At 37.9% G+C, this 25,988-nt stretch overlaps 1 protein-coding gene across 5 annotated transcripts in view; it reads right to left on the bottom strand.

Annotated features, from left to right (window-relative positions):
* Window positions 1-6,443: 6,443 nt before the first annotated feature.
* The window catches only part of LOC126336702 (caspase-1-like), a 526,262-nt gene continuing 506,717 nt past the window's right edge, over window positions 6,444-25,988 (bottom strand). For all 5 annotated transcript variants that reach the window (XM_050000660.1, XM_050000662.1, XM_050000663.1 and 2 more), the window contains 3 exons: window positions 23,535-23,713; window positions 7,232-7,361; window positions 6,444-7,126 (listed from right to left, as the gene is read on the bottom strand). In XM_050000660.1, coding sequence (XP_049856617.1) covers window positions 6,888-7,126; window positions 7,232-7,361; window positions 23,535-23,713 — 548 coding nt within the window. In that variant the 3' untranslated portion in view covers window positions 6,444-6,887. The remainder of the gene's footprint in view (window positions 7,127-7,231; window positions 7,362-23,534; window positions 23,714-25,988) is intronic.

Below are 25,988 nucleotides of genomic sequence, written 5' to 3'. Positions count from 1 at the left end.
TTAATACCCAAACAAATTCAAATAATATCACATCACAGCCAATACAAATTAAGTGTGGAACATACCGAGGAGACTCATTAAGTCCTTTCTGGTTCTGCCTTGCTCTGAACCCACTATCCAACATGCTAAATAATACAAATTATGGATACAATATTACTGGAACATACCCACACAAAATCACACATTTGTTATACATGGATGATCTAAAACTACTGGGAGCAACAAATCAACAACTCAACCAATTACTAAAGATAACAGAAGTATTCAGCAATGATATAAATACGGCTTTTGGAACAGACAAATGTAAGAAAAATAGCATAGTCAAGGGAAAACACACTAAACAAGAAGATTACATATTGGATAACCACAGCGACTGTATAGAAGCGATGGAAAAAACAGATGCCTATAAATATCTAGGATGCAGACAAAAAATAGGACTAGATAATACAAATATTAAAGAAGAACTAAAAGAAAAATATAGAGAGAGACTAAAAAATACTGAAAACAGAAATGACAGCAACAAACAAAACAAAAGCTATAAATACTTATGCTATACCAATATTGACCTACTCATTTGGAGTAGTGAAATGGAGCAACACAGACCTAGAAGCACTCAATACACTTACACGATCACAATGCCACAAATACAGAATATATCACATACATTCAGCAACTGAAAGATTCACATTAAGCAGAAAGGAAGGAGGAAGGGGATTTATCGACATAAAAAACCTACATTATGGACAGGTAGACAATTTAAGAAATTTTTTTTCTAGAACGAGTAGAAACTAGCAAAATACACAAAGCAATCACTCATATAAATACATCGGCTACACCACGGCAATTTCATAACCACTTCTACAACCCTTTAGATCACATAACATCAACAGATACGAAGAAAGTAAATAAGAAAAAGAAAACACTACATGGCAAGCACCCGTATCATCTAACACAGCCACACATCGATCAAGACCCATCCAACACATGGCTAAGAAAAGGCAATACATACAGTGAGATGGAAGGATTCATTATTGCAATACAGGATCAAACAATAAACAGATAAATGCAGACTTTGCAAACAACAAATAGAAACAGTAGATCACATCACAAGCGGATGTACAATACCAGCAAATACAGGATACCCCAGAAGACATGACAAGGTAGCAAAAATAATACCTCAACAGCTTGCCTTACAACATAAACTTATAAAACAACACATTCCCACATACAAGTATGCACCACAAAATGTACTGGATAATGATGAACCCAAATTATACTGGAACAGAACCAATATAACAGATAAACCACCACCACATAACAAACCTGACATCATACTTACCAATAAAAAGAAGAAATTAACACAACTAATCGAAATATCCATACCCAATACAACAAATATACAAAAGAAAACAGGAGAAAAAATTGAAAAATACATCCAACTGGCTGAGGAAGTCAAGGATATGTGGCATCAGGATAAAGTTGACATTTTACCAATTATACTATCAACTATAGGAGTCATACCACACAATATCCACCAGTACATCAATGCAATACAGCTACATCCAAACTTATATATACAACTACAGAAATCAGTAATTATTGATACATGTTCAATTACCCGAAAGTTCCTAAATGCAATATAACATACACCATACAGTTAAAAGGAAGTCACGCTTTATCAAGGTCCGCGTCACTTTCTACTTCTGACCAGACATAACGTCCGAGATAAGAAAGAAATAATAATAATAATAATAATAATAATAATAATAATAAGTTTCTAATCAGTTTGGTGAAGATTTGTGACTGATTTGGTTTTCATATCAGAGGACTTTCAAGTAATTCTACAAATAAGTTAAAGTGTTCTTTCATATTGGATTTGAACCAGCAATCCAAGGACATCAACCTGTAAAATTTGACAGTCTACTGCTCTCACAACTCAGCTATCTAACAATGGAGGTTTAACTGGGTTAAAAAAAGAAAAAGTTTTCACTAGGAGTTTAATTGAATGATGTTCTTTGTAACAGTGGGAGAGCATATATCTCAGATATAAGTTAGTGTTAACTTTACACTACAACACAATGCTAATTAAGTTGTGCATCGATGTGGTGCGATTTGCGTTTTATGCAAAATTTTCAGGAGTTTTTATAGGCATATTTGTATGCTATGGAATGACACACCATTTTTAACCCTTTTTCCAAAGCATAAATCCAAAACAAGGTGTCACTATGAATTAGTACCCGGACAGGAGCTGTGAGCTAGCCAGCAGTGTCACAGACACCACATGGCTCAAGTGGATCATTTTAGTGAGCTTTCAGATTATTTAAATTTCATTTCTGTTTTTATAGAAGAATACTGAATTTCAAGAGGAAAGAAAAGCATGTTAGTAGCATAAAATGACAGTCATTTAAGACCATTTCCAGAAAATGGTCATATATCCTATTCCAATTTATGACTTGGTTCAAGCAAATTTAACAGTTTATGAATATACTTTGCTAGTATTTCATACCTGAGTGTAACTGGAGCCAATTTTAGCTCTTTCATTCTTTGTACTTCATTGTTTGTAATCCTTCTGTTTGTTCCTGAAGTATAGAAACTTCTGGAATTATTTGTGAATTTTCTTGTATTTCAGAAAGTTGCAATTTTTTTTAATAAAGTCCTAGATTTCCATGTTATCCTAGATATTTCTTTACTTGGCTGTTTAAACTGTTCATCATGTTCAGAACTTTTGATTTTTTTCTAATCTCACTATTACCACTTTTTCACACTCTTCAAACTTTATTCTCATTTTTATCCCTATAAACCCAAATATTTTTTTGTTGCAGTGTTCATTTGCCTAGATAGCTCTTGACAGTTGGCAGGTTTATTTTACGTTAGTATAATTTCCTCACTGGATTGTTTCCCATTGCTTCTTGTGTTATGGTAAGTGTAAATGGCATTTTGTATCTCATCGATTTACATAGCCTCTGTGTTTTTGTAAGGCAGAAACTTAATTTTAAAGTTAGATAAACAGGGAGCAGAATGAGGTACATAATTCCCGACAACTGCAGTAAATCTGCTTTTTCTCAAAAATGGGTTGTTGCAACCACTTTGTGCTCTTTACTGCCATCTATTGATTACACTTTTAATACATGAACAAAACAGCTTGCAACTGCCCAAAAATGTACCAGCAAAATAGCCTACCGGTGCTTAAGTCTTTATCTACTTCTGGTTGCAAAACAAAACTGAGTGAATCCATTGCATGATGAAGTAGCAAAACTTCATATACCCTAAAAAAATGCCATTATCTACAAGATTTGATGATGCCAATTTAGTGTAAATGATGTCTTTTGTGTGAATAACACTGCTTTTCCAGCTTATTAGTTCATGAACATTAGTTTCGAGCCTGAGTGTGAATTTCATAAAGTTGTCACTGCTGCGTTCTACCGTGAAACAAAGTACAGTAGCACACTGGCTGTTACTTAGCCATACAAGTGCGTTTTCTTTGCATAGTATCTTTCTGAGTGCATGGAAAGCATTTACGTTGGATTTGTCGCATAAAATATCAAGAGAGTTATTTGCTCCATAATCATGGTTGTTGACAAAATACATGTACAATCAATACCAGAAGGGAGAGATCTGTAGAACACCAGCAAATCCTTTTCACTGGAACAGAAACAGCAAAATGTATGAGGTAAGATTAAATCATCAACTCGTGTATTTTGAGCTGTGTCACTGCACAGAAATGGTTAGAACTTCATAATGAGCACACCTGTAAACAGTAATTTACACTGATGTGTTAGGTTTTTCACAGTTTTCTTTTCAGCCCCTGGCTGTGGAAAACTACGACATTGTGTCGTCTCCCCAGTCCGTAATACAGATTTTTGTGTGACTTCACTTTATTTTGTTTGTCTCTTTTGTTTTCACTTCAGGTGTTTCATGTCATTTGCAACTGGCAGTGGTGCCAACAGTGCAATGTAGACCTCAGCTGGTCTGACATCAGGACTCTGAATGGAGTGCATCAAGAGTAATCCTATGGTACTGCCCATTGTGTAGATGGCTATGTTGCTTGGGCAATGAACATTACTGCCTCAGAAACTCTTCACAGCCTCTTGGCCAAGAGTGAGACTTGTTCAAATGCTGTTAACACTGGTGCAACAGCTGCAGCAAGGTTTTAATTGGCCACAGCAGATTGTGTCACCTGGAAGTGCACAATGTCAGTGCAGATAATATTAATAGTGCATGCCTGTCATGGTGATGGCCTCTTCCCCAGGGTAGTGGATTTTCCACCTGGGAGGTCGATCTCTGTTCCTCTGGTGTGCTTGCCCTTGTATGATCGTACACTTGTTGCTTTATTAGATGGCCTGACAGGCATCTGTTCACCTGGACCTATGTATGTAACTGTCAGCCTCCTCCTCGAGTGAGACTCCACATTGGCAGGGTACCGCAGCCTAAGGCACTTCACAGCCACAGTAGCTCGTGCTGTGTGGGCCTTCACAGTTCTTGCGCTTGGGAGGGTGTCTCTTTGACAAGGAACATCTTACACTAGCATATTTGCCTGCACACCTCACACATGCCTCAGTGAAGTACAGCAGCATTCCACATATTCAAGTCCTTGACAGCAAATGCACGGGGGCAAGCCTTCCTTGTTCCATAGACATACAACACTGACCTGAGTATCTAAAACCCTTGAAGACTGCTTTCATGAGATTGTCTGGGACAAAAGCATGAATGCAGAAAGGAACCAAGAGCTCTGCTGCCGCACTTGCGACCTTCCTGAAATCTTTGACATTTGAGAGTTGAACTCTCCCTGTTACCTGCAGGCCTCACAATGACGACAGCTCTCATCCATGGTTTGAGGCACTGCAGAATCACTTTTAGCTTTCATAAATCTCCATGATGTTGAGACCACCTGGCAGTAATGGGAGTTGGCTGTATTTTCTGTATGTTGGTTTTCAGCCGTTTGCATAGCCTTCCTCTGTTCCATCACAAGTGGTTGATACAGATTGGAGGCTGCTTCTGTGGCCCCAAATTTTGGATGAGCAGGTAAGGTCCTCAGTGACTATAGTGAAGTGTTCAAAGAAAAAGAAATAGCTTTACAATTAATAACAGATGTTGACAGTTGGTATTGTAAGCATCCAGTTGCTAATATCAGTAAGCCGCCCAGTCAGAAACACTTCAGATTTGGCCCAGTAGAACTAGCTATTACCACCAGAAGTAAACTTGGAAAACACTAGTAAGAGGTTAAGTGCCTACAGCATTGACACTGGCCAGAAAGAGGGATATGCAGACAGGGCAAACCTACTTGTCTGTGGAATCAAATGTTATCTGAATTGGCAGACCCTTAAAGGAAGAAAAGTGAAAGACATTCATTGACAGTTCAAACAGGATTTCTGGCAGACTTGGGAAGAAAACTAATATCTTCCTTTCTACAAGAATATAACATATGAAAAATGCAGAGGAGAACTTCTTTATATGTACATTCAGAGAATTTAGATGGGACATAACAGAACTTAAGCTGATGAAATTTTAACTGCTTTCAGACTTTTGTTTTATGTCACATCTCTTGTAATCACAGTCACAAACAATCATTAAATTCTTTTCTCATTTATGTCAGTATTAAGGCGTACTGCTGCATTATGATAATATATGTACATTCAACTGTACAGAAGCAGAACTCTATGGATCCGTGGAAACAGATGTGGAACTTGGTGATCAAAATTCTTTTATGTTGTGACTAGAAAAAAAAAGCTAGATAGTTCAGGGGTTGTGAGAAATATGCTCCTCATCTAAACATAAATCTATGATAGAAAGGAATTTGAATTATCTGCCATACAAGGGAAGTAACAAGTCTTTGTGTTTCCTGAAAACACTGTTCTTTGGCAGTCACTGCATTTTGCTTCTGGACCCCTCTTATCTCTATCTCTATTTTATATGCTGGATGATCTCCCTCTGTTCAACTTTTTTGTCGCGTGCGTGCGGTGCGGTGCGTTCTACCAGATTATAGCTTTTGTTCTGGGAATTTAAATGTTTCAGCTTCTAGTTCACAACTGATTTACACACTTATTAAATGTAAAAGTAAGACATTATACATGTTCAGACTATCACATTCAGTACAAGGGAAAGGTACCTTCAATTTGGATACCTATGAAAACAGGTTTATAAATTTTCCTTGTTATCAAATGGTTCAAATGGATCTGAGCACTATGGGACTTAACTCCTGAGGTCCCCAAGAACTTAGAACTACTTAAACCTAACCAACCTATGGACATCACACACATCCATGCCCGAGGCAGGATTCGAACCTGCGACTGCAGTGGTCGCACGGTTCCAGACTATAGCGTCTAGAATCGCTCAACCACACCTTCCTTGTTATCACTGAGGACTTTATGAAGGAGTACTTACATTTATTCCATACAGATGTTTGTAGAATTATGGAGTATTTTGGGATAGAATTGAAAAATCAGATTTAAAAAACTCTTCAAAATTTCTTTATTAAAGACATAGCTTAACAATCAAAAACTTAAACAGTTTCTATAATAATAGTTGATCTTACACAGAAAAAGGAAAAAACAACAAAATTCTCTAATGGTAATAAGAGGGTAACCTCGTGAAAGATTCTGAATAAAAATCTTAATAGGCAAAAGCAACTTATTTCCTCAGTCATTTCATTTGAATAAATATTTATGTTGCTGTATAATCTGTTTACACAATCAAAGTTGTATTATTCACAGCCAGAAAAACGAAATGAGATCACGCATTTAGGATCACAAGTTTTATATGAACACATGTATTAAAACGTCATGGCAGGTGGCAATTGTTCCAATATAAATTCTCAAATTTTCTATGAAGCTTTGAAGTGACTTTGAGCAACATTGTGATGATTTTGTATAAATTAACTATGAAAATGATCATTTTTTAGGACGAAAGTACACATCTCGTATAAGCATTGTCGTGACAGATGGAACTTGCTTCTTTTCATGTTGCCATAAAACAGCATCATTAAATGATTCAAATTCCACTGCAACTTTCCGTGCAGTACGTGTTAGAACCCTAAGGAGATCCATTGTGGAAGCATGGGCCATAAGTTCTTCACACAAGCACTGGATGAACCACGTACCACTTTCAGGGTTTCGCCACGAATAAAAGCCTGCAATTTTATTTACATGATGATAAGAACAGAAAATTTTATCACATGGAAATATATAGCAAGTATTTGGTAGATAGTATCTTTAAAATATTAGGATATGCTTACCTTCAGCAGAGCTGTAAGCAATTAAAAAATCCGCATGTGTCGGAATTTTGTACGCCTCTTGGGATGAGTCAGTCTGAGTTCTTGAGCGAACTAACCTCACACCAGGGTCCACTTCCTCTCCTCGACAAGCCTGAAATCAAAACACAGAATGTGGATAAATAAATAACACACACACACACACACACACACACACACACACACACACACACACACACACACACACACACACACACGTATATACATCATGAAACCACATGTACTTGAAACTATCATTTTAAAGGCCTATTTCTGTATTATATTGCCAGATCATAGCATCTTTTTACTACATTTTTCAAATCAGGAAGAAGAATGTTATTGCATAATCATTCACATTTTAAAACACCAACCTCACAGGAATTTGGTGTTACTGTCTGGTAGCTCAAAATTTTCTGCATCCAACACTTGTATGTGTTAATAAAATATTTCAATTTCAGTATTAGAGTTCCTATAAAAATTTGTGTGTGTTTTGCTACACTGTATGAAGAGAAAGTACCTGCCTACAAATAACTCCCAGAAAAAATTAATATTAATGCCCTTTTTAGAAAGTAAGAGTCTATAGTTGAATGGAATAGCTTCATTGCCAAATGTGAATGTACAGGGTGTTTCAAAAGGAACACACATCTTACAAAGTATTATTTTGCCCAAACTATCCATCGCTGTGTCTCAACTCGGCTATTGGAGAAGTTAGTACATAGCCTAGTTTATATTAATAGCCGCTAGATGTCAGTTGTCTGCTGTTTTGCTTTGTGTCCTGATGACAAACACAAACGTGTGGCATTTTGTCACGAGATTCTCGATGCTATTGACAATGGTAATACTTTCACACAACACACCATGTTCAATGATGAGCCTTCCTACGTTAGTGGTCAGGCGAATAAGGACAACATCCAAATTTGGGGCTTGCAGAACCCATATGCAGCCACTGAACATGTACGAGATTAGTCTGAAGTATGTGTGTTTTGTGTGATGTATCCTGATCATCTGTTTACAGCCCATTCTTCTTTGACAAACATTGCTAACAGTCAGCAGTATCTCACTGTTACAAAACTGGTTGTTTCTGAGGTTGCTTGAAGACAACTTCATTTTTTAACAAGACACACCACCCCCTCACTCGAGTCGTCAAGTGTGTTAATATCTGAATGAAATCCTACCAAACCGTTCGATCAGTCATCAAGGAGCTGGCAATTTAGCAAGTCTCAGTTGGGCTCCACAGTTACTGGATTTGACACCCTCTGACTTCCTCCTGTGGGGTTTCATTAAAGTCAATGTTTATGTACCACCACTCCCACAGAACCCGAAAAATTGAAGAACTGGACCCGTACTGCCATGTCATCAGTGAGGAAGGATGGGCTTACCCAAGTATGGGAGGAATTTGAGTATTGATGTGATATTTTTGTGTCACTGATGGAGGACACATTGAACATCTCTAATTTGAACTTGAGAGGTTTATAAATGTGTGTGTGTGTGAAGTTCCATATTCATATCTCTTAAAGTTTGATGAATACATGCATTCAAAATACGTATGTTCTTTTTGAAACACCCAGAGTATTACGTATCATTCTTGAGTTACGTTGATTTTGTAAGAGAGCTGCATTGTAATGTTTTATAAAATATTCTTACACAAACAGATGCTGAAATAATGCCATAGTGTGAGTCATTTATCTGTACTCAATTAGAAACATGCTCTTTATTCAGGTTTGATTTCTCTGTGTCTGTGCATTGTTTACATCTTTTGTGATGATTATGAAACTTAGTATCTGCAAGCTGGTATTTTTAAATGTGTTATGTGATAAAATACTTGAAAAGTAACTTCAGTTGTGTTAACTCTATCATTTAGAATTGTTTAAGCACCTAGCAGTTCATCTACTGGAAATAAAATTAAATAGAATTGGAGCAGTTAACATCAATAATGTTACATACTAAAGTAACTTCCCTGGCTGCTGCCCATCCCAGCACTACATTTTTTTTAAATGTAGTTATTCTCTTTTTGTTTGACTCATGTATCACCCACTTTTCACTTCCAAACACTGATGCACTTCAGAGAAATTTACATTAGATGTAATGAATTCCTCTTCCTCAGATGTCCATTTCTTCCTGTAGTCCCTCTGTATCCTATATCCTTTCTATTTCAGCTTTTGTTAGTTATTTTGCTAGGCAAATAGCAAAATTTATCTACTTTTAGTGTCCCATTTCCTTATTCTTTCAACAACATCTGATGAATTTAACTAAATTCCATTACTTTTGAAAAACTTCTGTTTACATTCATATTGTACCCTCTTTTCAAGACACCATCCATTTCACTTAACTGCTCTTTCAAGTTCTACACCATCTCTTGTGAAATTAAATCAGCACATGTATTAGTTTCCATTTTGTTCCCTAAACTGATCTTTCCCAAATTTTTCCTTTGTTTCTTTTGGTGTTTGCTCCATGAATAAATTAAGTAACATCGAGGATATGCTGAAGTCCTGCATCACTTTTGAACTGCTACTTCCCTTCCATGTCCTTCAATTTGTAATGGCCATCTCATTTCTGTGTAAATTATCTGTCATTCCCAGTATTTTATACCTGTTGCCTATGTAATTTTGGAGAGCATATTCTAGTTGGCTTTGTCAAAAGCTTTCTTTAAATCCACAAATGCTATAAATCTAAGATCACCTTTCTTCAGTCTCTCTTGCAATTTATGTCATAGGATAATTATTGCTTCTTATGGTTCTACATTTCTTCACAACCTGCATTTATTTTTCAGGAGGTTAGCTTCACCATTTTTCCCATCATTCTGTTAGTAGATCATGCAATTATTTTGCAGTCATGACTGCTTAATGTAATGGTTTGTAGCATTTACTCCTTTAAGTTTGAGGATATTCTGCCTGTCTCAAATCCTTCACATTAGGTGTAACACTACCATCACAGCTGGCTCTCACAAAGATTTCAGTCATTTTGGGGTGATGACATCTACTCTAGGGACATTTTTTACTTAGGTTTTTCAAGGTTCTGTCGAATTATTCTTATATCATCTTCTCTCCCATCTCATCATAATGTATTTCCTCTTCTGTTTATTCCTTCCACCTTTCAGCTCTCCATTCTTTCCTTTGTGCTAGCTTCGGCCATCTGAGCAGTTCTTTTCAGCAGTTCTTTTCAGCAGTTCTTTTCAGCAGTTCTTTTCAGCAGTTCTTTTCAGCAGTTCTTTTCAGCAGTTCTTTTCAGCAGTTCTTTTCAGCAGTTCTTTTCAGCAGTTCTTTTCAGCAGTTCTTTTCAGCAGTTCTTTTCAGCAGTTCTTTTCAGCAGTTCTTTTCAGCAGTTCTTTTCAGCAGTTCTTTTCAGCAGTTCTTTTCAGCAGTTCTTTTCAGCAGTTCTTTTCAGCAGTTCTTTTCAGCAGTTCTTTTCAGCAGTTCTTTTCAGCAGTTCCATCAGATACAGATTGTGCCATCAGAAAATCACATTAAACAGAACTGAATCCCAAATATTTTACTGGTGATTTTACTTGATTTGCTACTATTTGTGAGCCAAATTCATACGAAGAAGCAAAAAGTTGTGAAAAATTGAAGAAAGCCTTAAATGATAGCCATCACAAAAAACACACTGACTATGGCCAGTTTACACTCAACAAAAGAAATCAATTCTAAATGGATATTGGCAAGTCTAAGAAACATCAGATGATTCAAAAAATTGATATCAGGGTCATTTTGTTGCAAAGGGTTATTCGCAGATAGCAGGAGTGGACTCTGATGAAACATTCATTTTTGTTCCTGGTTGTTCATTTTTTACCGTTAGCCTTAGCAGCCAAATTTGATCTTGACATGGAACACATGGATGTTCAATCGACATTCCTATATGGTTATCTGAAAGCTTACATTCCTCAACCCAGTGGTTACTTAAAGGAGAGTAAGGCAACTAGTGTTTGCAAACTGAAGAAGGCAATTCATGGTCTCAAATAGCATCACTTGTTTGCTATCAGAAGCTACATCTCACTTTTTTTATGAACCTGAGGAACCCTGAAGAGAAATCTTTGCATTTATATCCTAACTGAGAAGCAAATTATACTCGTTCTGGTCACTTATTCAGACAAATTTATCGACTACTCTAAAAGAAATAATAGTTGGAAGAAATAATTGAAGAAAGGATTAAATGATCAGTTGGAGCTTGGTGAACTCTGTTTGTTCGCTAGAAGATAATGTGAAACAGAAAACAAGGGATGATTAGCAAGTAAATATTCAGCAAACATACTCAAAATATTTGTTATGGAAGATTTCAATCCAGCCACACATTCCCAAGCCTGGTCTGAAGCTGCACGGGGACAAAAAAATGGGAAGAACAACTGACACATGAACAACTTTGGTTACATTTCATTCCTGATCAGCAAGGCATTGGGTCACTCCTGCATTTGGCTCAAGGTCCAAGACCAGACATTGCATATGAGGGTTGTAAGTGACTGGCTAATTACTCCAGTAAAAAAGATTTTTAGCAAATGTTACACAAAACAGGTAAGTAATCTACTTTACTGTTGGAACGTATCCTCCTCATTTACTGAGATACTCCATAAACTATTGAATGTTACCTACATTTAATGCGCACTGGAAATCTCTGGGAAACACATTTAAAGACACTGTGTGTGTTAAGGTTCTCGTGCTAATTTCCTCAAAAATACTTTGGTAATTTTCACAATGAAAGTGCCAAAGCAGGTAGCTGTCCCCTACCTAAGGGAGTGAACTAGTGACTTAGCTATTAGTGCATTATCTTTGTGTTCTTATTCTGAAGTTTGATCCTATGCATAGTCCTGTTGTCAGTTTGTATTCTAAACTATTACTTTTGAAGTGCACTTCTGCAGCCCATCTACTTAAACTGCATTGCTGTATGAACTGTAAATGAACATTACACATTTTACATCTTCAGAAATGCCATTTTCAACTTTAGTATGTTGATTTGAAAGTGAGTCTCAGCTCAAAACTAGTCAACAAATAAAAAATATAAATATTTATAACTTAGTTCTTCGTTCTATTACTTGAAAAAGTTTATTCAGGCTATTTCATTTAGATTATTCCTGCTACTTAGAGCCATACACTAACAACATGGATGCCATTTTCATCCATCATCATCATGAAGTGTGATCCCATCACCAAAATAATGATTACTGGGCTCTGCATAATAAATTAGATGATGCTTCCTTGATATGCTGCTGGTGATCCCTTGATGCCTCAGAATATGCCATACCAACCGATCCCCCCTTCTAGTCAAGTTGTGCCACAAACTCCTCCCCAGTTCTGTTCAATATCTCCTCATTAGTTATCTACCTATCTAATCTTCAGCATTCTTCTAGAGCACCACATTTCAAAAGCTTCTATCCTCTTCTTGTCCAAACTATTTGACAACCCTGTTTCACTTCCATACAAACACTTTGAGAAAAGACTTCCTGACACAATCTGGACTATGTTAACAAATGTCTTTCTTCAGAAACACTTCCCTTGCCATTGCCAATCTACATTTTATATCCTCTCTACTTCAACCATCATCAGTTATTTTGCTCCTCAAATAGCGAAACTCCTTTACTACTTTAGGCATCTCATTTCCTAATGTAAGTCCCACAACATCACCCTATTTAATTCGACTACAGTCCATTATCCTTGTTTTGCTTTTGTTGATGTTTATCTTATATCCTCCTTTCAAGACAATGTCCATGTCGTTCGGCAGCTCTTCCAGGTCATTTGCTGTCTCTGACAGAATTACAATGTCATCATTAAACCTCAAAGTTTTTATTTCTTCTCCATGGATTTTAATTCCTACTCCAAATTTTTCTTTTGTTTCCTTTACTGCTTGCTCAATATACAGACTGAATAACATTGGGGAGAGGCTACAACCCTGTCTCACTCCCTTCCCAACCACTGCTTCCCCTTCATGCCCTCAATTATTGTAACTGCCATCTGGTTTCAGTACAAATTGTAAATAGCCTTTTGCTCAATGTATTTTACCCCTGCCACTTTCAGAATTTGAAAGAGTATTCCAGTCAACATTGCCAAAGGCTTTCTCTATGTCTACAAATGCTAGAAACATAGGTTTGCCTTTCCTTAATCTATTTTCTAAGATAAGTCGCAGGGTCAGTATTGCCCTACGTGTTCCAACATTTCTACGGAATCCAAACTGATCTTCCCCCGAGGTTGGCTTCTACCGGTTTTTCCATTCGTCTGTAAAGAATGCGTGTTAGTATTTTGCAGCCGTGGCTTATTGAACTGATAGTTCGGTAATTTTCACATCTGTCAACACCTGCTTTCTTTGGGACTGAAATTATTATATTCTTTAAGTCTGAGGATATTTTTCCCCGTCTCATACATCTTGCTCACCAGATGACAGAGTTTTGTCAGGACTGGCTCTCCCAAGTCTGTCAGTAATTCTAATGGGATGTTGCTTACTGCTGGAGTCTTGTTTTGACTTACGTCTTTCAGTGCTCTAGCAAACTCTTCATGTAGTATCATATCTCCTACTTCATCTACATTCTCTTCCATTTCCATAATATTGTCCTCAAGAACATTACCCTTGTATAGACCCTCTATATACTACTTCCGCCTTTCTGCTTTCCATTCTTTGCTTAGCACTAGGTTTCCATCTGAGCCCTTGATATTCATGCAAGTGCTTCTCTTTCCTCCAAAGTTGTGTAATTTTCCTGTAGGCAGTATCTATCTTACCTCTAGTGAGATGAGCCTCTACATCCTCATTTGTCCTCTAGCCGTCCCTCCTTAGTCACTTCACACCTCCTGTCTATCTCATTTTTGAGACATTTGTATTCCTTTTTGCCTGCTTCATTTACCATAATTTTATATTTTCTCCTTTGATTAATTAAATGTAATAGCTCTTCTGTTACCCAAGGATTTCTATTAGCCCTCGTCTTTCTACCTACCCTACCCTCTGCTGCCCTCACTATTTCGATCTCTCAAAGCTAATCATTCTTCTTCTAATGTATTTCTTTCCCCCATTCTTGTCTATCGTTCCCTAATGGTCTCCCTGAAGATCTTTACAATGTCGGGTTCTTTCAGTTTATCCAGGTCCCATCTCCTCAACTTCCAACCTTTTTGCAGTTTCTTCAGTTTCAATCTACAGTTCATAACCATATTGTGATCAGAGTCCGCATCTGCCCCTGGAAATGTCTTACAATTTAAAACCTGGTTCCTGAATCTGTGTCTACATTATAGGTACATAATGTAGATTCACATGAATGTGACTTGTAATTGATGAAGCGTCATCTCTCCATTGGATTCCGAAATAACGTCTTCCATTTGGATCTTGAGCAGGGGTCTGCCAAACGGGAGGTGACCACAAGAAGCAAAATGAATAAACAAAGAAATGATAATGTTCCACGACTCATGGTGTGGAATGATAGAAGCTTGAGCAGGGTAGTGAAGCTTTTTTAAAAAATCGGGGAAGAACTGCGAAGGCTCAATCTAAATGTAGCAGGGGTCAGTGAGATGAAATGGAAAGAAGTTGAGGATTTCTAGTCAGATGAGTACAGGGCAATTTCAACAGCAACAGAAAATGGTGTAAGGGGAGGAGGATTTGTTATGAATAGGAGAATGAGAGAGTGTTACTGTGAACAGTTCAGTCATAGGGTTGTTCATATCAGACTCAACAGCAAACCAGCACTCACAACAATAGTTCAGTATACATGCCAACATAGCAAATTAAGTGAGAGAAAGTATATGTAGATATTGAAAGTGTAATACAGTACACAAAGAGAGATGAAAATCTAGTAGTCATGGGGGACTGGAATGCAGTTGTAGAGGAAGAAGTAGAAGGAAAGGTTACAGGAGAATATGGGCTTGGGACAAGGAATGAGAGGGGAGAAAGACTAATTGAGTTCTGTATCAAATTTCAGCAAGTAATAACTGATACTCTGTTCAAGAATCACAAGAGGAGGAGACGAATGTGGAAAAGGCGGGGTGAATAGGAAGATTTCAGTTAGATTACATCATGGCTAGAGACAGGTTCTGAAATCAGATACAGGACTGTAAGGTGTGCCCAGTAGCAGATATAGACTCAGATCACAATGAAGGAATGATGAAGAGTAGGCTGAAGTTTATGACATTAGTCAAATAGAATCAATAGGCAAAGAAGTGGAATATGGAATTGCTAAGGAAAGACAAATTAAGTTTTAAGTTCTCTAAGGCTATAGACCCCCCATGAACCATGGACCTTGCCGTTGGTGGAGAGGCTTGCGTGCCTCAGCGATACAGATGGCCGTACCGTAGGTGCAACCACAACGGAGGGTTATCTGTTGAGAGGCCAGACAAACGTGTGGTTCCTGAAGAGGGGCAGCAGCCTTTTCAGTAGTTGCAGGGGCAACAGTCTGGATGACTGACTGATCTGGCCTTGTAACATTAACCAAAACGGCCTTGCTGTGCTGGTACTGCGAACGGCTGAAAGCAAGGGGAAACTACAGCCGTAATTTATCCCAAGGACATGCAGCTTTACTGTATGATTAAATGATGATGGCATACTCTTGGGTAAAATATTCTGGAGGTAAAATAGTCCCCCATTTGGATCTCCGGGCGGGGACTACTCAGGAGGATGTCGTTATCAGGAGAAAGAAAACTGGCATTCTACAGATCGGAGCGTGGAATGTCAGATCCCTTAATCCGTCAGGTAGGTTAGAAAATTTAAAAAGGGAAATGGATAGGTTAAAGTTAGATATAGTGGGAATTAGTGAGGTTCGGTGGCAGGAGGAACAAGACTTTTCGTCAGGTGAATACAGGGTTATAAACACAAAATCAAATAGGGGTAATGCAGGAGTAGGTTTAATAATGAATAGGAAAATAGGAATGCGGGTAAGCTACTACAAACAGCATAGTGAACGCATTATTGTGGCCAAGATAGATACGAAGGCCACACCTACTACAGTAGTACAAGTTTATATGCCAACTAGCTCTGCAGATGATGAAGAAATTGAAGAAATGTACGATGAAATAAAAGAAATTATTCAGATAGTGAAGGGAGACAAAAATTTAATAGTAATGGGTGACTGGAATTCGAGTGTAGGAAAAGGGAGAGAAGGAAACATAGTAGGTGAATATGGATTGGGGGTAAGAAATGAAAGAGGAAGCCGCCTAGTAGAATTTTGCACAGAGCACAACTTAATCATAGCTAACACTTGGTTTAAGAATCATGAAAGAAGGTTGTATACGTGGAAGAACCCTGGAGATACTAAAAGGTATCAGATAGATTATATAATGGTAAGACAGAGATTTAGGAACCAGGTTTTAAGTTGTAAGACATTTCCAGGGGCAGATGTGGACTCTGACCACAATCTATTGGTTGTGACCTGTAGATTAAAACTGAAGAAACTGCAAAAATGTGAGAAATTAAGGAGATGGGACCTGGATAAACTGAAAGAACCAGAGGTTGTACAGAGTTTCAGAGAGAGCATAAGTAAACAATTGACAGGAATAGGGGAAAGAAATACAGTAGAAGAATGGGTAGCTCTGAGGGATGTAGTAGTGAAGGCAGCAGAGAATAAAGTAGGTACAAAGACGAGGGCTGCTAGAAATCCTTGGGTAACAGAAGAAATATTGAATTTAATTGATGAAAGGAGAAAATATAAAAATGCAGTAAATGAAGCAGGCAAAAAGGAATACAAACGTCTCAAAAATGAGATCGACAGGAAGTGCAAAATGGCTAAACAGGGATGGCTAGAGGACAAATGTAAGGATGTAGAAGCTTATCTCACTAGGGGTAAGATAGATACTGCGTACAGGAAAATTAAAGAGACCTTTGGAGAGAAGAGAACCACGTGTATGAATATCAAGAGCTCAGATGGCAGCCCAGTTCTAAGCAAAGAAGGGAAGGCAGAAAGGTGGAAGGAGTATATAGAAGGCTTATACAAGGGCGATGTACTTGAGGACAATATTATGGAAATAGAAGAGGATGTAGATGAAGACGAAATGGGAGATACGATACTGCGTGAAGAGTTTGACAGAGCACTGAAAGACCTGAGTCGAAACAAGGCCCCCGGAGTAGACAACATTCCATTAGAACTACTGACGGCCTTGGGAGAGCCAGTCATGACAAAACTCTACCAGCTGGTGAGCTGGATGTATGAGACAGGCGTAATACCCTCAGACTTCAAGAAGAATATAATAATTCCAATCCCAAAGAAAGCAGGTGCTGACAGATGTGAAAATTACCGAACTATCAGTTTAATAAGCCACGGCTGCAAAATACTAACGCGAATTCTTTACAGACGAATGGAAAAACTGGTAGATGCAGACTTCGGGGAGGATCAGTTTGGATTCCGTCGAAATGTTGGAACACGTAAGGCAATACTGACCTTACGACTTATCTTAGAAGAAAGATTAAGAAAAGGCAAACCTACGTTTCTAGCATTTGTAGACTTAGAGAAAGCTTTTGACAATGTTGACTGGAATACTCTTTTTCAAATTCTAAAGGTGGCAGGGGTAAAATACAGGGAGCTAAAGGCTATTTATAATTTATACAGAAACCAGATGGCAGTAATAAGAGTCGAGGGGCATGAAAGGGAAGCAGTGGTTGGGAAAGGAGTGAGACAGGGTTGTAGCCTCTCCCCGATGTTATTCAATCTGTATATTGAGCAAGCACTAAAGGAAACAAAAGAAAAATTTGAAGTAGGTATTAAAATTCATGGAGACGAAGTAAAAACTTTGAGGTTCGCCGATGACATTGTAATTCTGTCAGAGACGGCAAAGGACTTGGAAGACCAGTTGAACGGAATGGACAGTGTCTTGAAAGGAGGATATAAGATGAACATTAACAAAAGCAAAACGAGGATAATGGAATGTAGTCAAATTAAATCAGGTGATGCTGAGGGGAATTAAATTAGGAAATGAGACACTTAAAGTAGTAAAGGAGTTTTGCTATTTAGGAAGTAAAATAACTGATGAGGGTCGAAGTAGAGAGGATATAAAATGTAGACTGGCAATGGTAAGGAAAGCGTTTCTGAAGAAGAGAAATTTGTTAACATCGAATATAGATTTATGTATCAGGAAGTCGTTTCTGAAAGTATTTGTTTGGAGTGTAGCCATGTATGGAAGTGAAACATGGACGATAACTAGTTTGGACAAGAAGAGAATAGAAGCTTTCGAAATGTGGTGTTACAGAAGAATACTGAAGATAAGGTGGATAGATCACGTAACTAATGAGGAGGTATTGAATAGGATTGGGGAGGAGAGAAGTTTGTGGCACAACTTGACTAGAAGAAGGGATCGGTTGGTAGGACATGTTTTGAGGCATCAAGGGATCACAAATTTAGCATTGGAGAGCAGCGTGGAGGGTAAAAATCGTAGAGGGAGACCGAGAGATGAGTACACTAAGCAGATTCAGAAGGATGTAGGTTGCAGTAGGTACAGGATAGAGTAGCATGGAGAGCTGCATCAAACCAGTCTCAGGACTGAAGACAACAACAACAAGGCTATAGACAGCAATAAGGAATAGCTCAGTTGGCAGTACAGTTGAACAGGAATGGACATCTCTAAAAATGGCAGTCAGGGAAGTTGGAAAGAATAAACATGGATCAATTGGCTCTGAGCACTATGCGACTTAATGTCTGAGGTCATCAGTCGGCTAGAACTTAGAACTAATTAAACCTAACTAACTTAAGGACACCACACACACACCACCCACCCACCCACACACACACACACACACACCCCCCACACACACACACACACACCCCCCACACACACCCCACACACACACACACACACACCCCACACACACACACACACACACCCCACACACACACACACACACCCCACACACACACACACACACACACACACACACCCCACACACACCCCACACACACACACACACACACACACACACACACACACACACACACACACACACACACACACACACACACACACACACACTATATCCATCCGCACATACTTCCCTACCCTCTGGCTCCTACACTTGTAACCGCCCCCAGTGTAAAACCTGTCCCATTCACCCTCCCACCACCACTTACTCCAGTCCTGTAACCCGGAAGGTGTACACAATCAAAGGCAGAGCCACGTGTGAAAGCACCCACGTGATTTACCAACTGACCTGCCTAAACTGTGAAGCTTTCTATGTGGGAATGACCAGCAACAAACTGTCCATTCGCATGAATGGGCACAGGCAGACAGTGTTTGTTGGTAATGAGGACCACAAGGTGGCTTAACATGCCTTGGTGCACGGCCAGCCCATCTTGGCACAGTATTACACCGTCTGAGTTATCTGGATACTTCCCACTAACACCAGCCTGTCAGAACTCTGGAGATGGGAACTTGCCCTTCAGTATATCCTCTCTTCTCGATATCCGCCAGGCCTCAACCTCCGCTAATTTCAAGTTGCCGCCGCTCATACCTCACCTGTCTTTCAACAATTTCTTTGCCTCTGTACTTCTGCCCCGACTGACATCTCTGCCCAAACTATTTCCTTTACAAATGCGCGCGCGTGCGAGCGAGCGCACTATTGTACGCCTGCCCTTTTTCCCCCCTAAGGTAAGTCTTTCCACTCCCAGGATTGGAATGACTCCTTACCCTCTCCCTTAAAACCCACATCCTTTTGTCTTTCTCTCTCCTTCCCTCTTTCCTGATGAAAGCAACCGTTGGTTCCGAAAGCTTGGATTTTGTGTTTGTTTTTGTGTCTATCAACGTGCCAGCGCTTTCTTTTGGTAAGTTACATCTTTGTTTTTAGATATATTTTTCCAACATTGATTGTTTCCCTCTATTATATATAAAAGCTATAGCGAGACGCAGGTAATACACAACATGTATGAGAGGCAAGAGGGAATAATAAGGGCAGATGACATAATTAAGTGCTCTACTACTGTTCTATCTGCACATCGAACAAGCAATGATGGAAATGAAAGAAAGGTTCAGGACTGGAATTAAAATTCAAGGTGAAATGATATCAATGATACGATTTGCTGATGATGATTTTATCCTGAGTGAAAGTGACTAAGAATTACATCATCATCTGAATGGAATGAACAGTCTAATGAATACAGTATATGAACTGACAGTAAATCAAAGAAAGACCAAAGTAATGACAAGTTGCTGAGATAAGAACAGTGAGGAACTTAACATTAGGACTGATGGTCATGAAGTTACGGAATTCCACTACCTAGGCAGCAAAATAGCCAAAGAGGGACAGAGCAAGGATGACATCAGAATCGGACTAGCATTAGCGAAAAGGGCATTACTGACCAAGGGAAGTCCACCAGTATCTAACACAGGCCTTAACTTGACGAAGAGATATTCGAGAATGTACATTTGGAGCACAGCATTGTATAGGAGTGAAACAAAGACTATGGGAAAACCAGAACAGAAGGTAATCTGAGCATTTAAGGTGTGGTGCTACAAAAGAAGGTTGAAAATTAGGTGGTCTGATAAGGGAAGGAATGAGTAAGTTCTGCACAGAATTGGGGAAGAAAGGAATATATGGGAAACACTGACAAAGAGAAGGGACATAATGACAGGACATCTGTTAAGACATGAAGCAATGACTTCCATGGTACGGAAGGGACCTGTAGAAAGCAAACACTGTAGAGGAAGACAGAGATTGGAATACATCCACCAAATAGTTTAGGACACAGGCTGTAAGTGCTACTCTGAAATGAGGAAGTTAGCACAGGAGAAGAATTCATGATGGATCGTATCAAACCAATCAAGAGATTGATTGGGGGGGGGGGGAGGGGGGTCCAACCACCTCATATGAATGTGTGTTCAAAACATGAATCACTGGTCTCTGAGCTTAATGTGTTTGACTATATGCCTATGACACATTGGCATTTGGGTATTATTATTATTATTATTATTATTATTATTATTATTATTATTATTATTTCTTTCTTATCTCGGACGTTATGTCTGGTCAGAAGTAGAAAGTGACGCGGCCCTTGATCAAGCGTGACTTCCTTTTAACTGTATGGTGTATGTTATATTGCATTTAGGAACTTTCGGGTAATTGAACATGTATCAATAATTACTGATTTCTGTAGTTGTATATATAAGTTTGGATGTAGCTGTATTGCATTGATGTACTGGTGGATATTGTGTGGTATGACTCCTATAGTTGATAGTATAATTGGTAAAATGTCAACTTTATCCTGATGCCACATATCCTTGACTTCCTCAGCCAGTTGGATGTATTTTTCAATTTTTTCTCCTATTTTCTTTTGTATATTTGTTGTATTGGGTATGGATATTTCGATTAGTTGTGTTAATTTCTTCTTTTTATTGGTAAGTATGATGTCAGGTTTGTTATGTGGTGGTGGTTTATCTGTTATATTGGTTCTGTTCCAGTATAATTTGGGTTCATCATTATCCAGTACATTTTGTGGTGCATACTTGTATGTGGGAATGTGTTGTTTTATAAGTTTATGTTGTAAGGCAAGCTGTTGAGGTATTATTTTTGCTACCTTGTCATGTCTTCTGGGGTATCCTGTATTTGCTGGTATTGTACATCTGCTTGTGATGTGATCTACTGTTTCTATTTGTTGTTTGCAAAGTCTGCATTTATCTGTTTACTGTTTGATCCTGTATTGCAATAATGAATCCTTCCATCTCACTGTATGTATTGCCTTTTCTTAGCCATGTGTTGGATGGGTCTTGATCGATGTGTGGCTGTGTTAGATGATACGGGTGCTTGCCATGTAGTGTTTTCTTTTTCTTATTTACTTTCTTCGTATCTGTTGATGTTATGTGATCTAAAGGGTTGTAGAAGTGGTTATGAAATTGCCGTGGTGTAGCCGATGTATTTATATGAGTGATTGCTTTGTGTATTTTGCTAGTTTCTGCTCGTTCTAGAAAAAAAATTTCTTAAATTGTCTACCTGTCCATAATGTAGGTTTTTTATGTCGATAAATCCCCTTCCTCCTTCCTTTCTGCTTAATGTGAATCTTTCAGTTGCTGAATGTATGTGATGTATTCTGTATTTGTGGCATTGTGATCGTGTAAGTGTATTGAGTGCTTCTAGGTCTGTGTTGCTCCATTTCACTACTCCAAATGAGTAGGTCAATATTGGTATAGCATAAGTATTTTTAGCTTTTGTTTTGTTTGTTGCTGTCATTTCTGTTTTCAGTATTTTTTAGTCTCTCTCTATATTTTTCTTTTAGTTCTTCTTTAATATTTGTATTATCTAGTCCTATTTTTTGTCTGCATCCTAGATATTTATAGGCATCTGTTTCTTTCCATCGTTTGTATGCAGTCACCGTGGTTATCCAATATGCAATCTTCCTGGTTAGTGTGTTTTCCCTTGACTATGCTATTTTTCTTACATTTGTCTGTTCCGAAAGCCATATTTGTATCATTGCTGAATACTTCTGTTATCTTTAGTAATTGGTTGAGTTGTTGCTGCCAGTAGTTTTAGATCATCTTTGTATAGCAAGTGTGTGATCTTGTGTTGGTCACTTATTAATAATAATAATAATAATAATAATAATAATAATAATAATAATAATAATAATAAGTGACCAACACAAGATCACACACTTGCTATACAAAGATGATCTACTAGTAGTAGTAGTAGTAGTAGTAGTAGATGCCTGAATATCAAATACCTCACACTGAGACTGTTCTGTGTTAACAATGCCTTCCCATTTCCTTGTAATATGGCAGCCTGCTGTTGTATTGCATTGTGTGTATGTTACCTACAAACCCTGATTTGGGGGCAGTAGTCACTAGGTGGTATTGTCAACCACAGGTGATGATTATAAGGCAGATGTTCTCAGTTTTGTGTGTAATGGTTGTAGCTGAATGTCACTGCCACAATTTAGTGTGTAACAATTCAGCAGTCAATCTGGCATTAACTGTGCTTCTAACAACCCTTGAAAGCACTAACTGAGTAACATACATGAGCTGCATTGCCCCACACAATTGGGAATGCAGCAGACCCCACAGCACAGTACTGAGAATTCATGTTTACACATGAGGCCATGTATGAACACCAATGAACTGTAAGTCATTATGGAATGAGCTGTTGATAAATTATATTGATAGAACAGTTTGATTAACTGTAATTATTTTAGTTCTTTTTGTGTTATCCACACGTTAGTTCTCTCCCATTCCCCACACTACATATCAAATATTCTTTGCCATTCATCGATCTCTTGACGAATCAGTCATTATTTCAGGTATTTACTGTGATTGATATTAATGCCAGTGTGAACACTAAGTACAACATCAAAAATGTTAGTTAATATTGTTTCAGTGATTATGTACTACTCTACGTTAACTTGAAAATACACATTTTCACTTGCCTGCACAATGAAGATTTTTGGTTTTCCAGCCAACGTGGTACATTTATCAGCCGTAAATGGTTTCCACAAGTAGTCAACAGAGTAAGGTACATCCTTTGAAAGAATATAACCTTCTTTCAAACCATGAGTTAGCACCGTTACTACGATGCAGTCGGCATCCGAGTGATCTTCCTTTGACACTGAAATAAAGAAAGTTTCTTCATAGCTGAATTCACATATCGCATTATAAACAAGCATACATTGTATGTACACAGAAGAAACATTTTGTTGTTGCTTTCATTCATTTTCATATACCACAGATCAAGAACTGAAGTTAGTCAAGACATAATCAACAAATATAAGTCTATGTCAGAAACAAATTACTACTAACCATTTTAACTGCTATGAATGCTGTGCTCACTTTGACAAATTCAAAATCATAAAATTAAAGCCTCTACTTTCTTAAAGCTACTTCCTCTGTCACATCAAATCAAGGTGGCCAGCTTAGCATCTGGATAAACATTGATATTTATCATAGAGCAACATTTATGTCTCTGACATAAGAACATTGGTATGTTTAACATAGGACTGTTTGTCCTGCAACTGAAAGAAGTTTTCAAATAGAATTCAGTTTAACGCATCATTTGGAGCAGAACTGGGTAATACAACACTTCATTAAATTCTTTAGAATTTATAGGGAGTCTCAGTTTCTTGCTTAATATAGGCCTATATTGAAATAATTCCCATAATTAGCACAGATTAGATTAACACGAGTCAATTTTCTGTTGGGATATTTTGCACATGTTACATGCAGTGGCTTCTTCTGGCTATTAATATGAAACTTGTTTGGGAAAAAAGAAAAATTACGAAAAGACAGTATGAATGACAACTACTGACCCTTAAGAGGTAAAAATTCAGTAATGCCAGTCATTGTGTTGACCATTTCAGTTTTTAGGTTTTATTTCTGATGCTTATCAGGAATGAAATCTAAAAACCAAAAAACAAACAAACAAATCAAACCTGTTATTTCAATTCTGATACCTATTAGAAATAAAATCTAAATACTGAAATATCGACAGACAATGGACTTATCAATAAAATAGACTTGGTTCATTGTTAGAAATCGAGTCTATTGCCACTCTCTGCTACGATGAGTAAGGCATAATAAATTTTATGTTTCTAACTGTTGTTAGATGGTTGATTTCTTACGAATTTGTTGCTGTAAGCCTCTTTATTACATGACGTGCATGGCCAAAGTCTGTAGTCTTTCTTCCTCTAATCTGAAGCAAGTTTCATAAACTTAACACACAGTACCTTTGTACTACATACATAAATTCATAAAGTCTGCACGATTTTTTTTTAGCATGACGCATGAGGAGTTTCTTCCTGCAGCTAAACCATAGTTCAGATTGCAGTGATCATCTTAAATAATTGTGGGGATACAATTGCACTGACTTAGGTCCTCTTACTTTCTGCCAGCAGGTAGAAATCAAAATGTAGTGAACAGTTCCTCCTTGCAGCTTACAAATCTTCTTGTGACTTCTTTTCAACAAATATGGTTTGGTGACACTTAGAAAAACTGAAAAACATGTTTCATCCATTCTTAAGTAATTCAGAATATCACTGGCTTCCAGCTCCATTACTAACAGAGCATGGATGAATTTCTTTCTTTGCATTAGCCATTTCTTTGCCCATAGCAAACGTGCACACACTGTAATTGCAAAGCGCAGTTGGTCAGGCAGTGTGTGAGCTCTCTGGGCTATAGAAAAATTGGTCCATCAACCAGCCAATAAACTGGGGCAAGCCTAGAACCCATGGTGCCCGGTAGTAAAAATAAAAGTGAAGTTGGAAATGATAAACAAGAGCTGTGGTAGCACCTCTTCTGTATAATATAGTACCTACATTCGAACTGCTGCATGTGTGACACCTCGTGAGAAGTATGACAGTTTTTTCACAATATATATTAATTTCTGAAGTTATTGTTACTTGGAACTACCAGCAAAGCCTGAACAATGTTCATAGAATGCACCATAGCTGAAGTGCACTTATGTTGTCAGTGACTCTAGCATTTCATACTGATGTTGGCAATCAGTTGACTGTTATAGCAACTAGGTAATAGTACACGGTAGCTAAAGAAAATCACATCTTGTAGCACCTTTCAGCATAAGATGTGAATTTATTATATTTGTTTCCAACACTAGGAGTGCCAGAGTAACTTTCACTGACCTGGTTATTATGAATTTTGCATGTCTCATTGATTTTAGTATTTCTTTGGTGATTGGAAAGAAGCATAGCCAGATAAACACACCTGTCATTGCAGTAACATTTTTATGTCTTTTTTCTGGTTTTACTGAAAATTCAACCTACATTTGATAGTTTGTCATGCTTACTCCCTGCGATTCATTTGGCAAACAATTGCCAACAGCAGCAAGCAACAGAAAAGCTGCTGACACTGCAAATGCAGTTTTACCACCC

Source organism: Schistocerca gregaria, chromosome 2, assembly GCF_023897955.1.
Source record: "Schistocerca gregaria isolate iqSchGreg1 chromosome 2, iqSchGreg1.2, whole genome shotgun sequence".
Taxonomy (NCBI): Eukaryota; Metazoa; Arthropoda; class Insecta; order Orthoptera; family Acrididae; genus Schistocerca; species Schistocerca gregaria.
The sequence above is the reverse complement of the archived record's forward strand: the minus strand, read 5'-3'. Positions and strand labels throughout refer to the sequence as shown.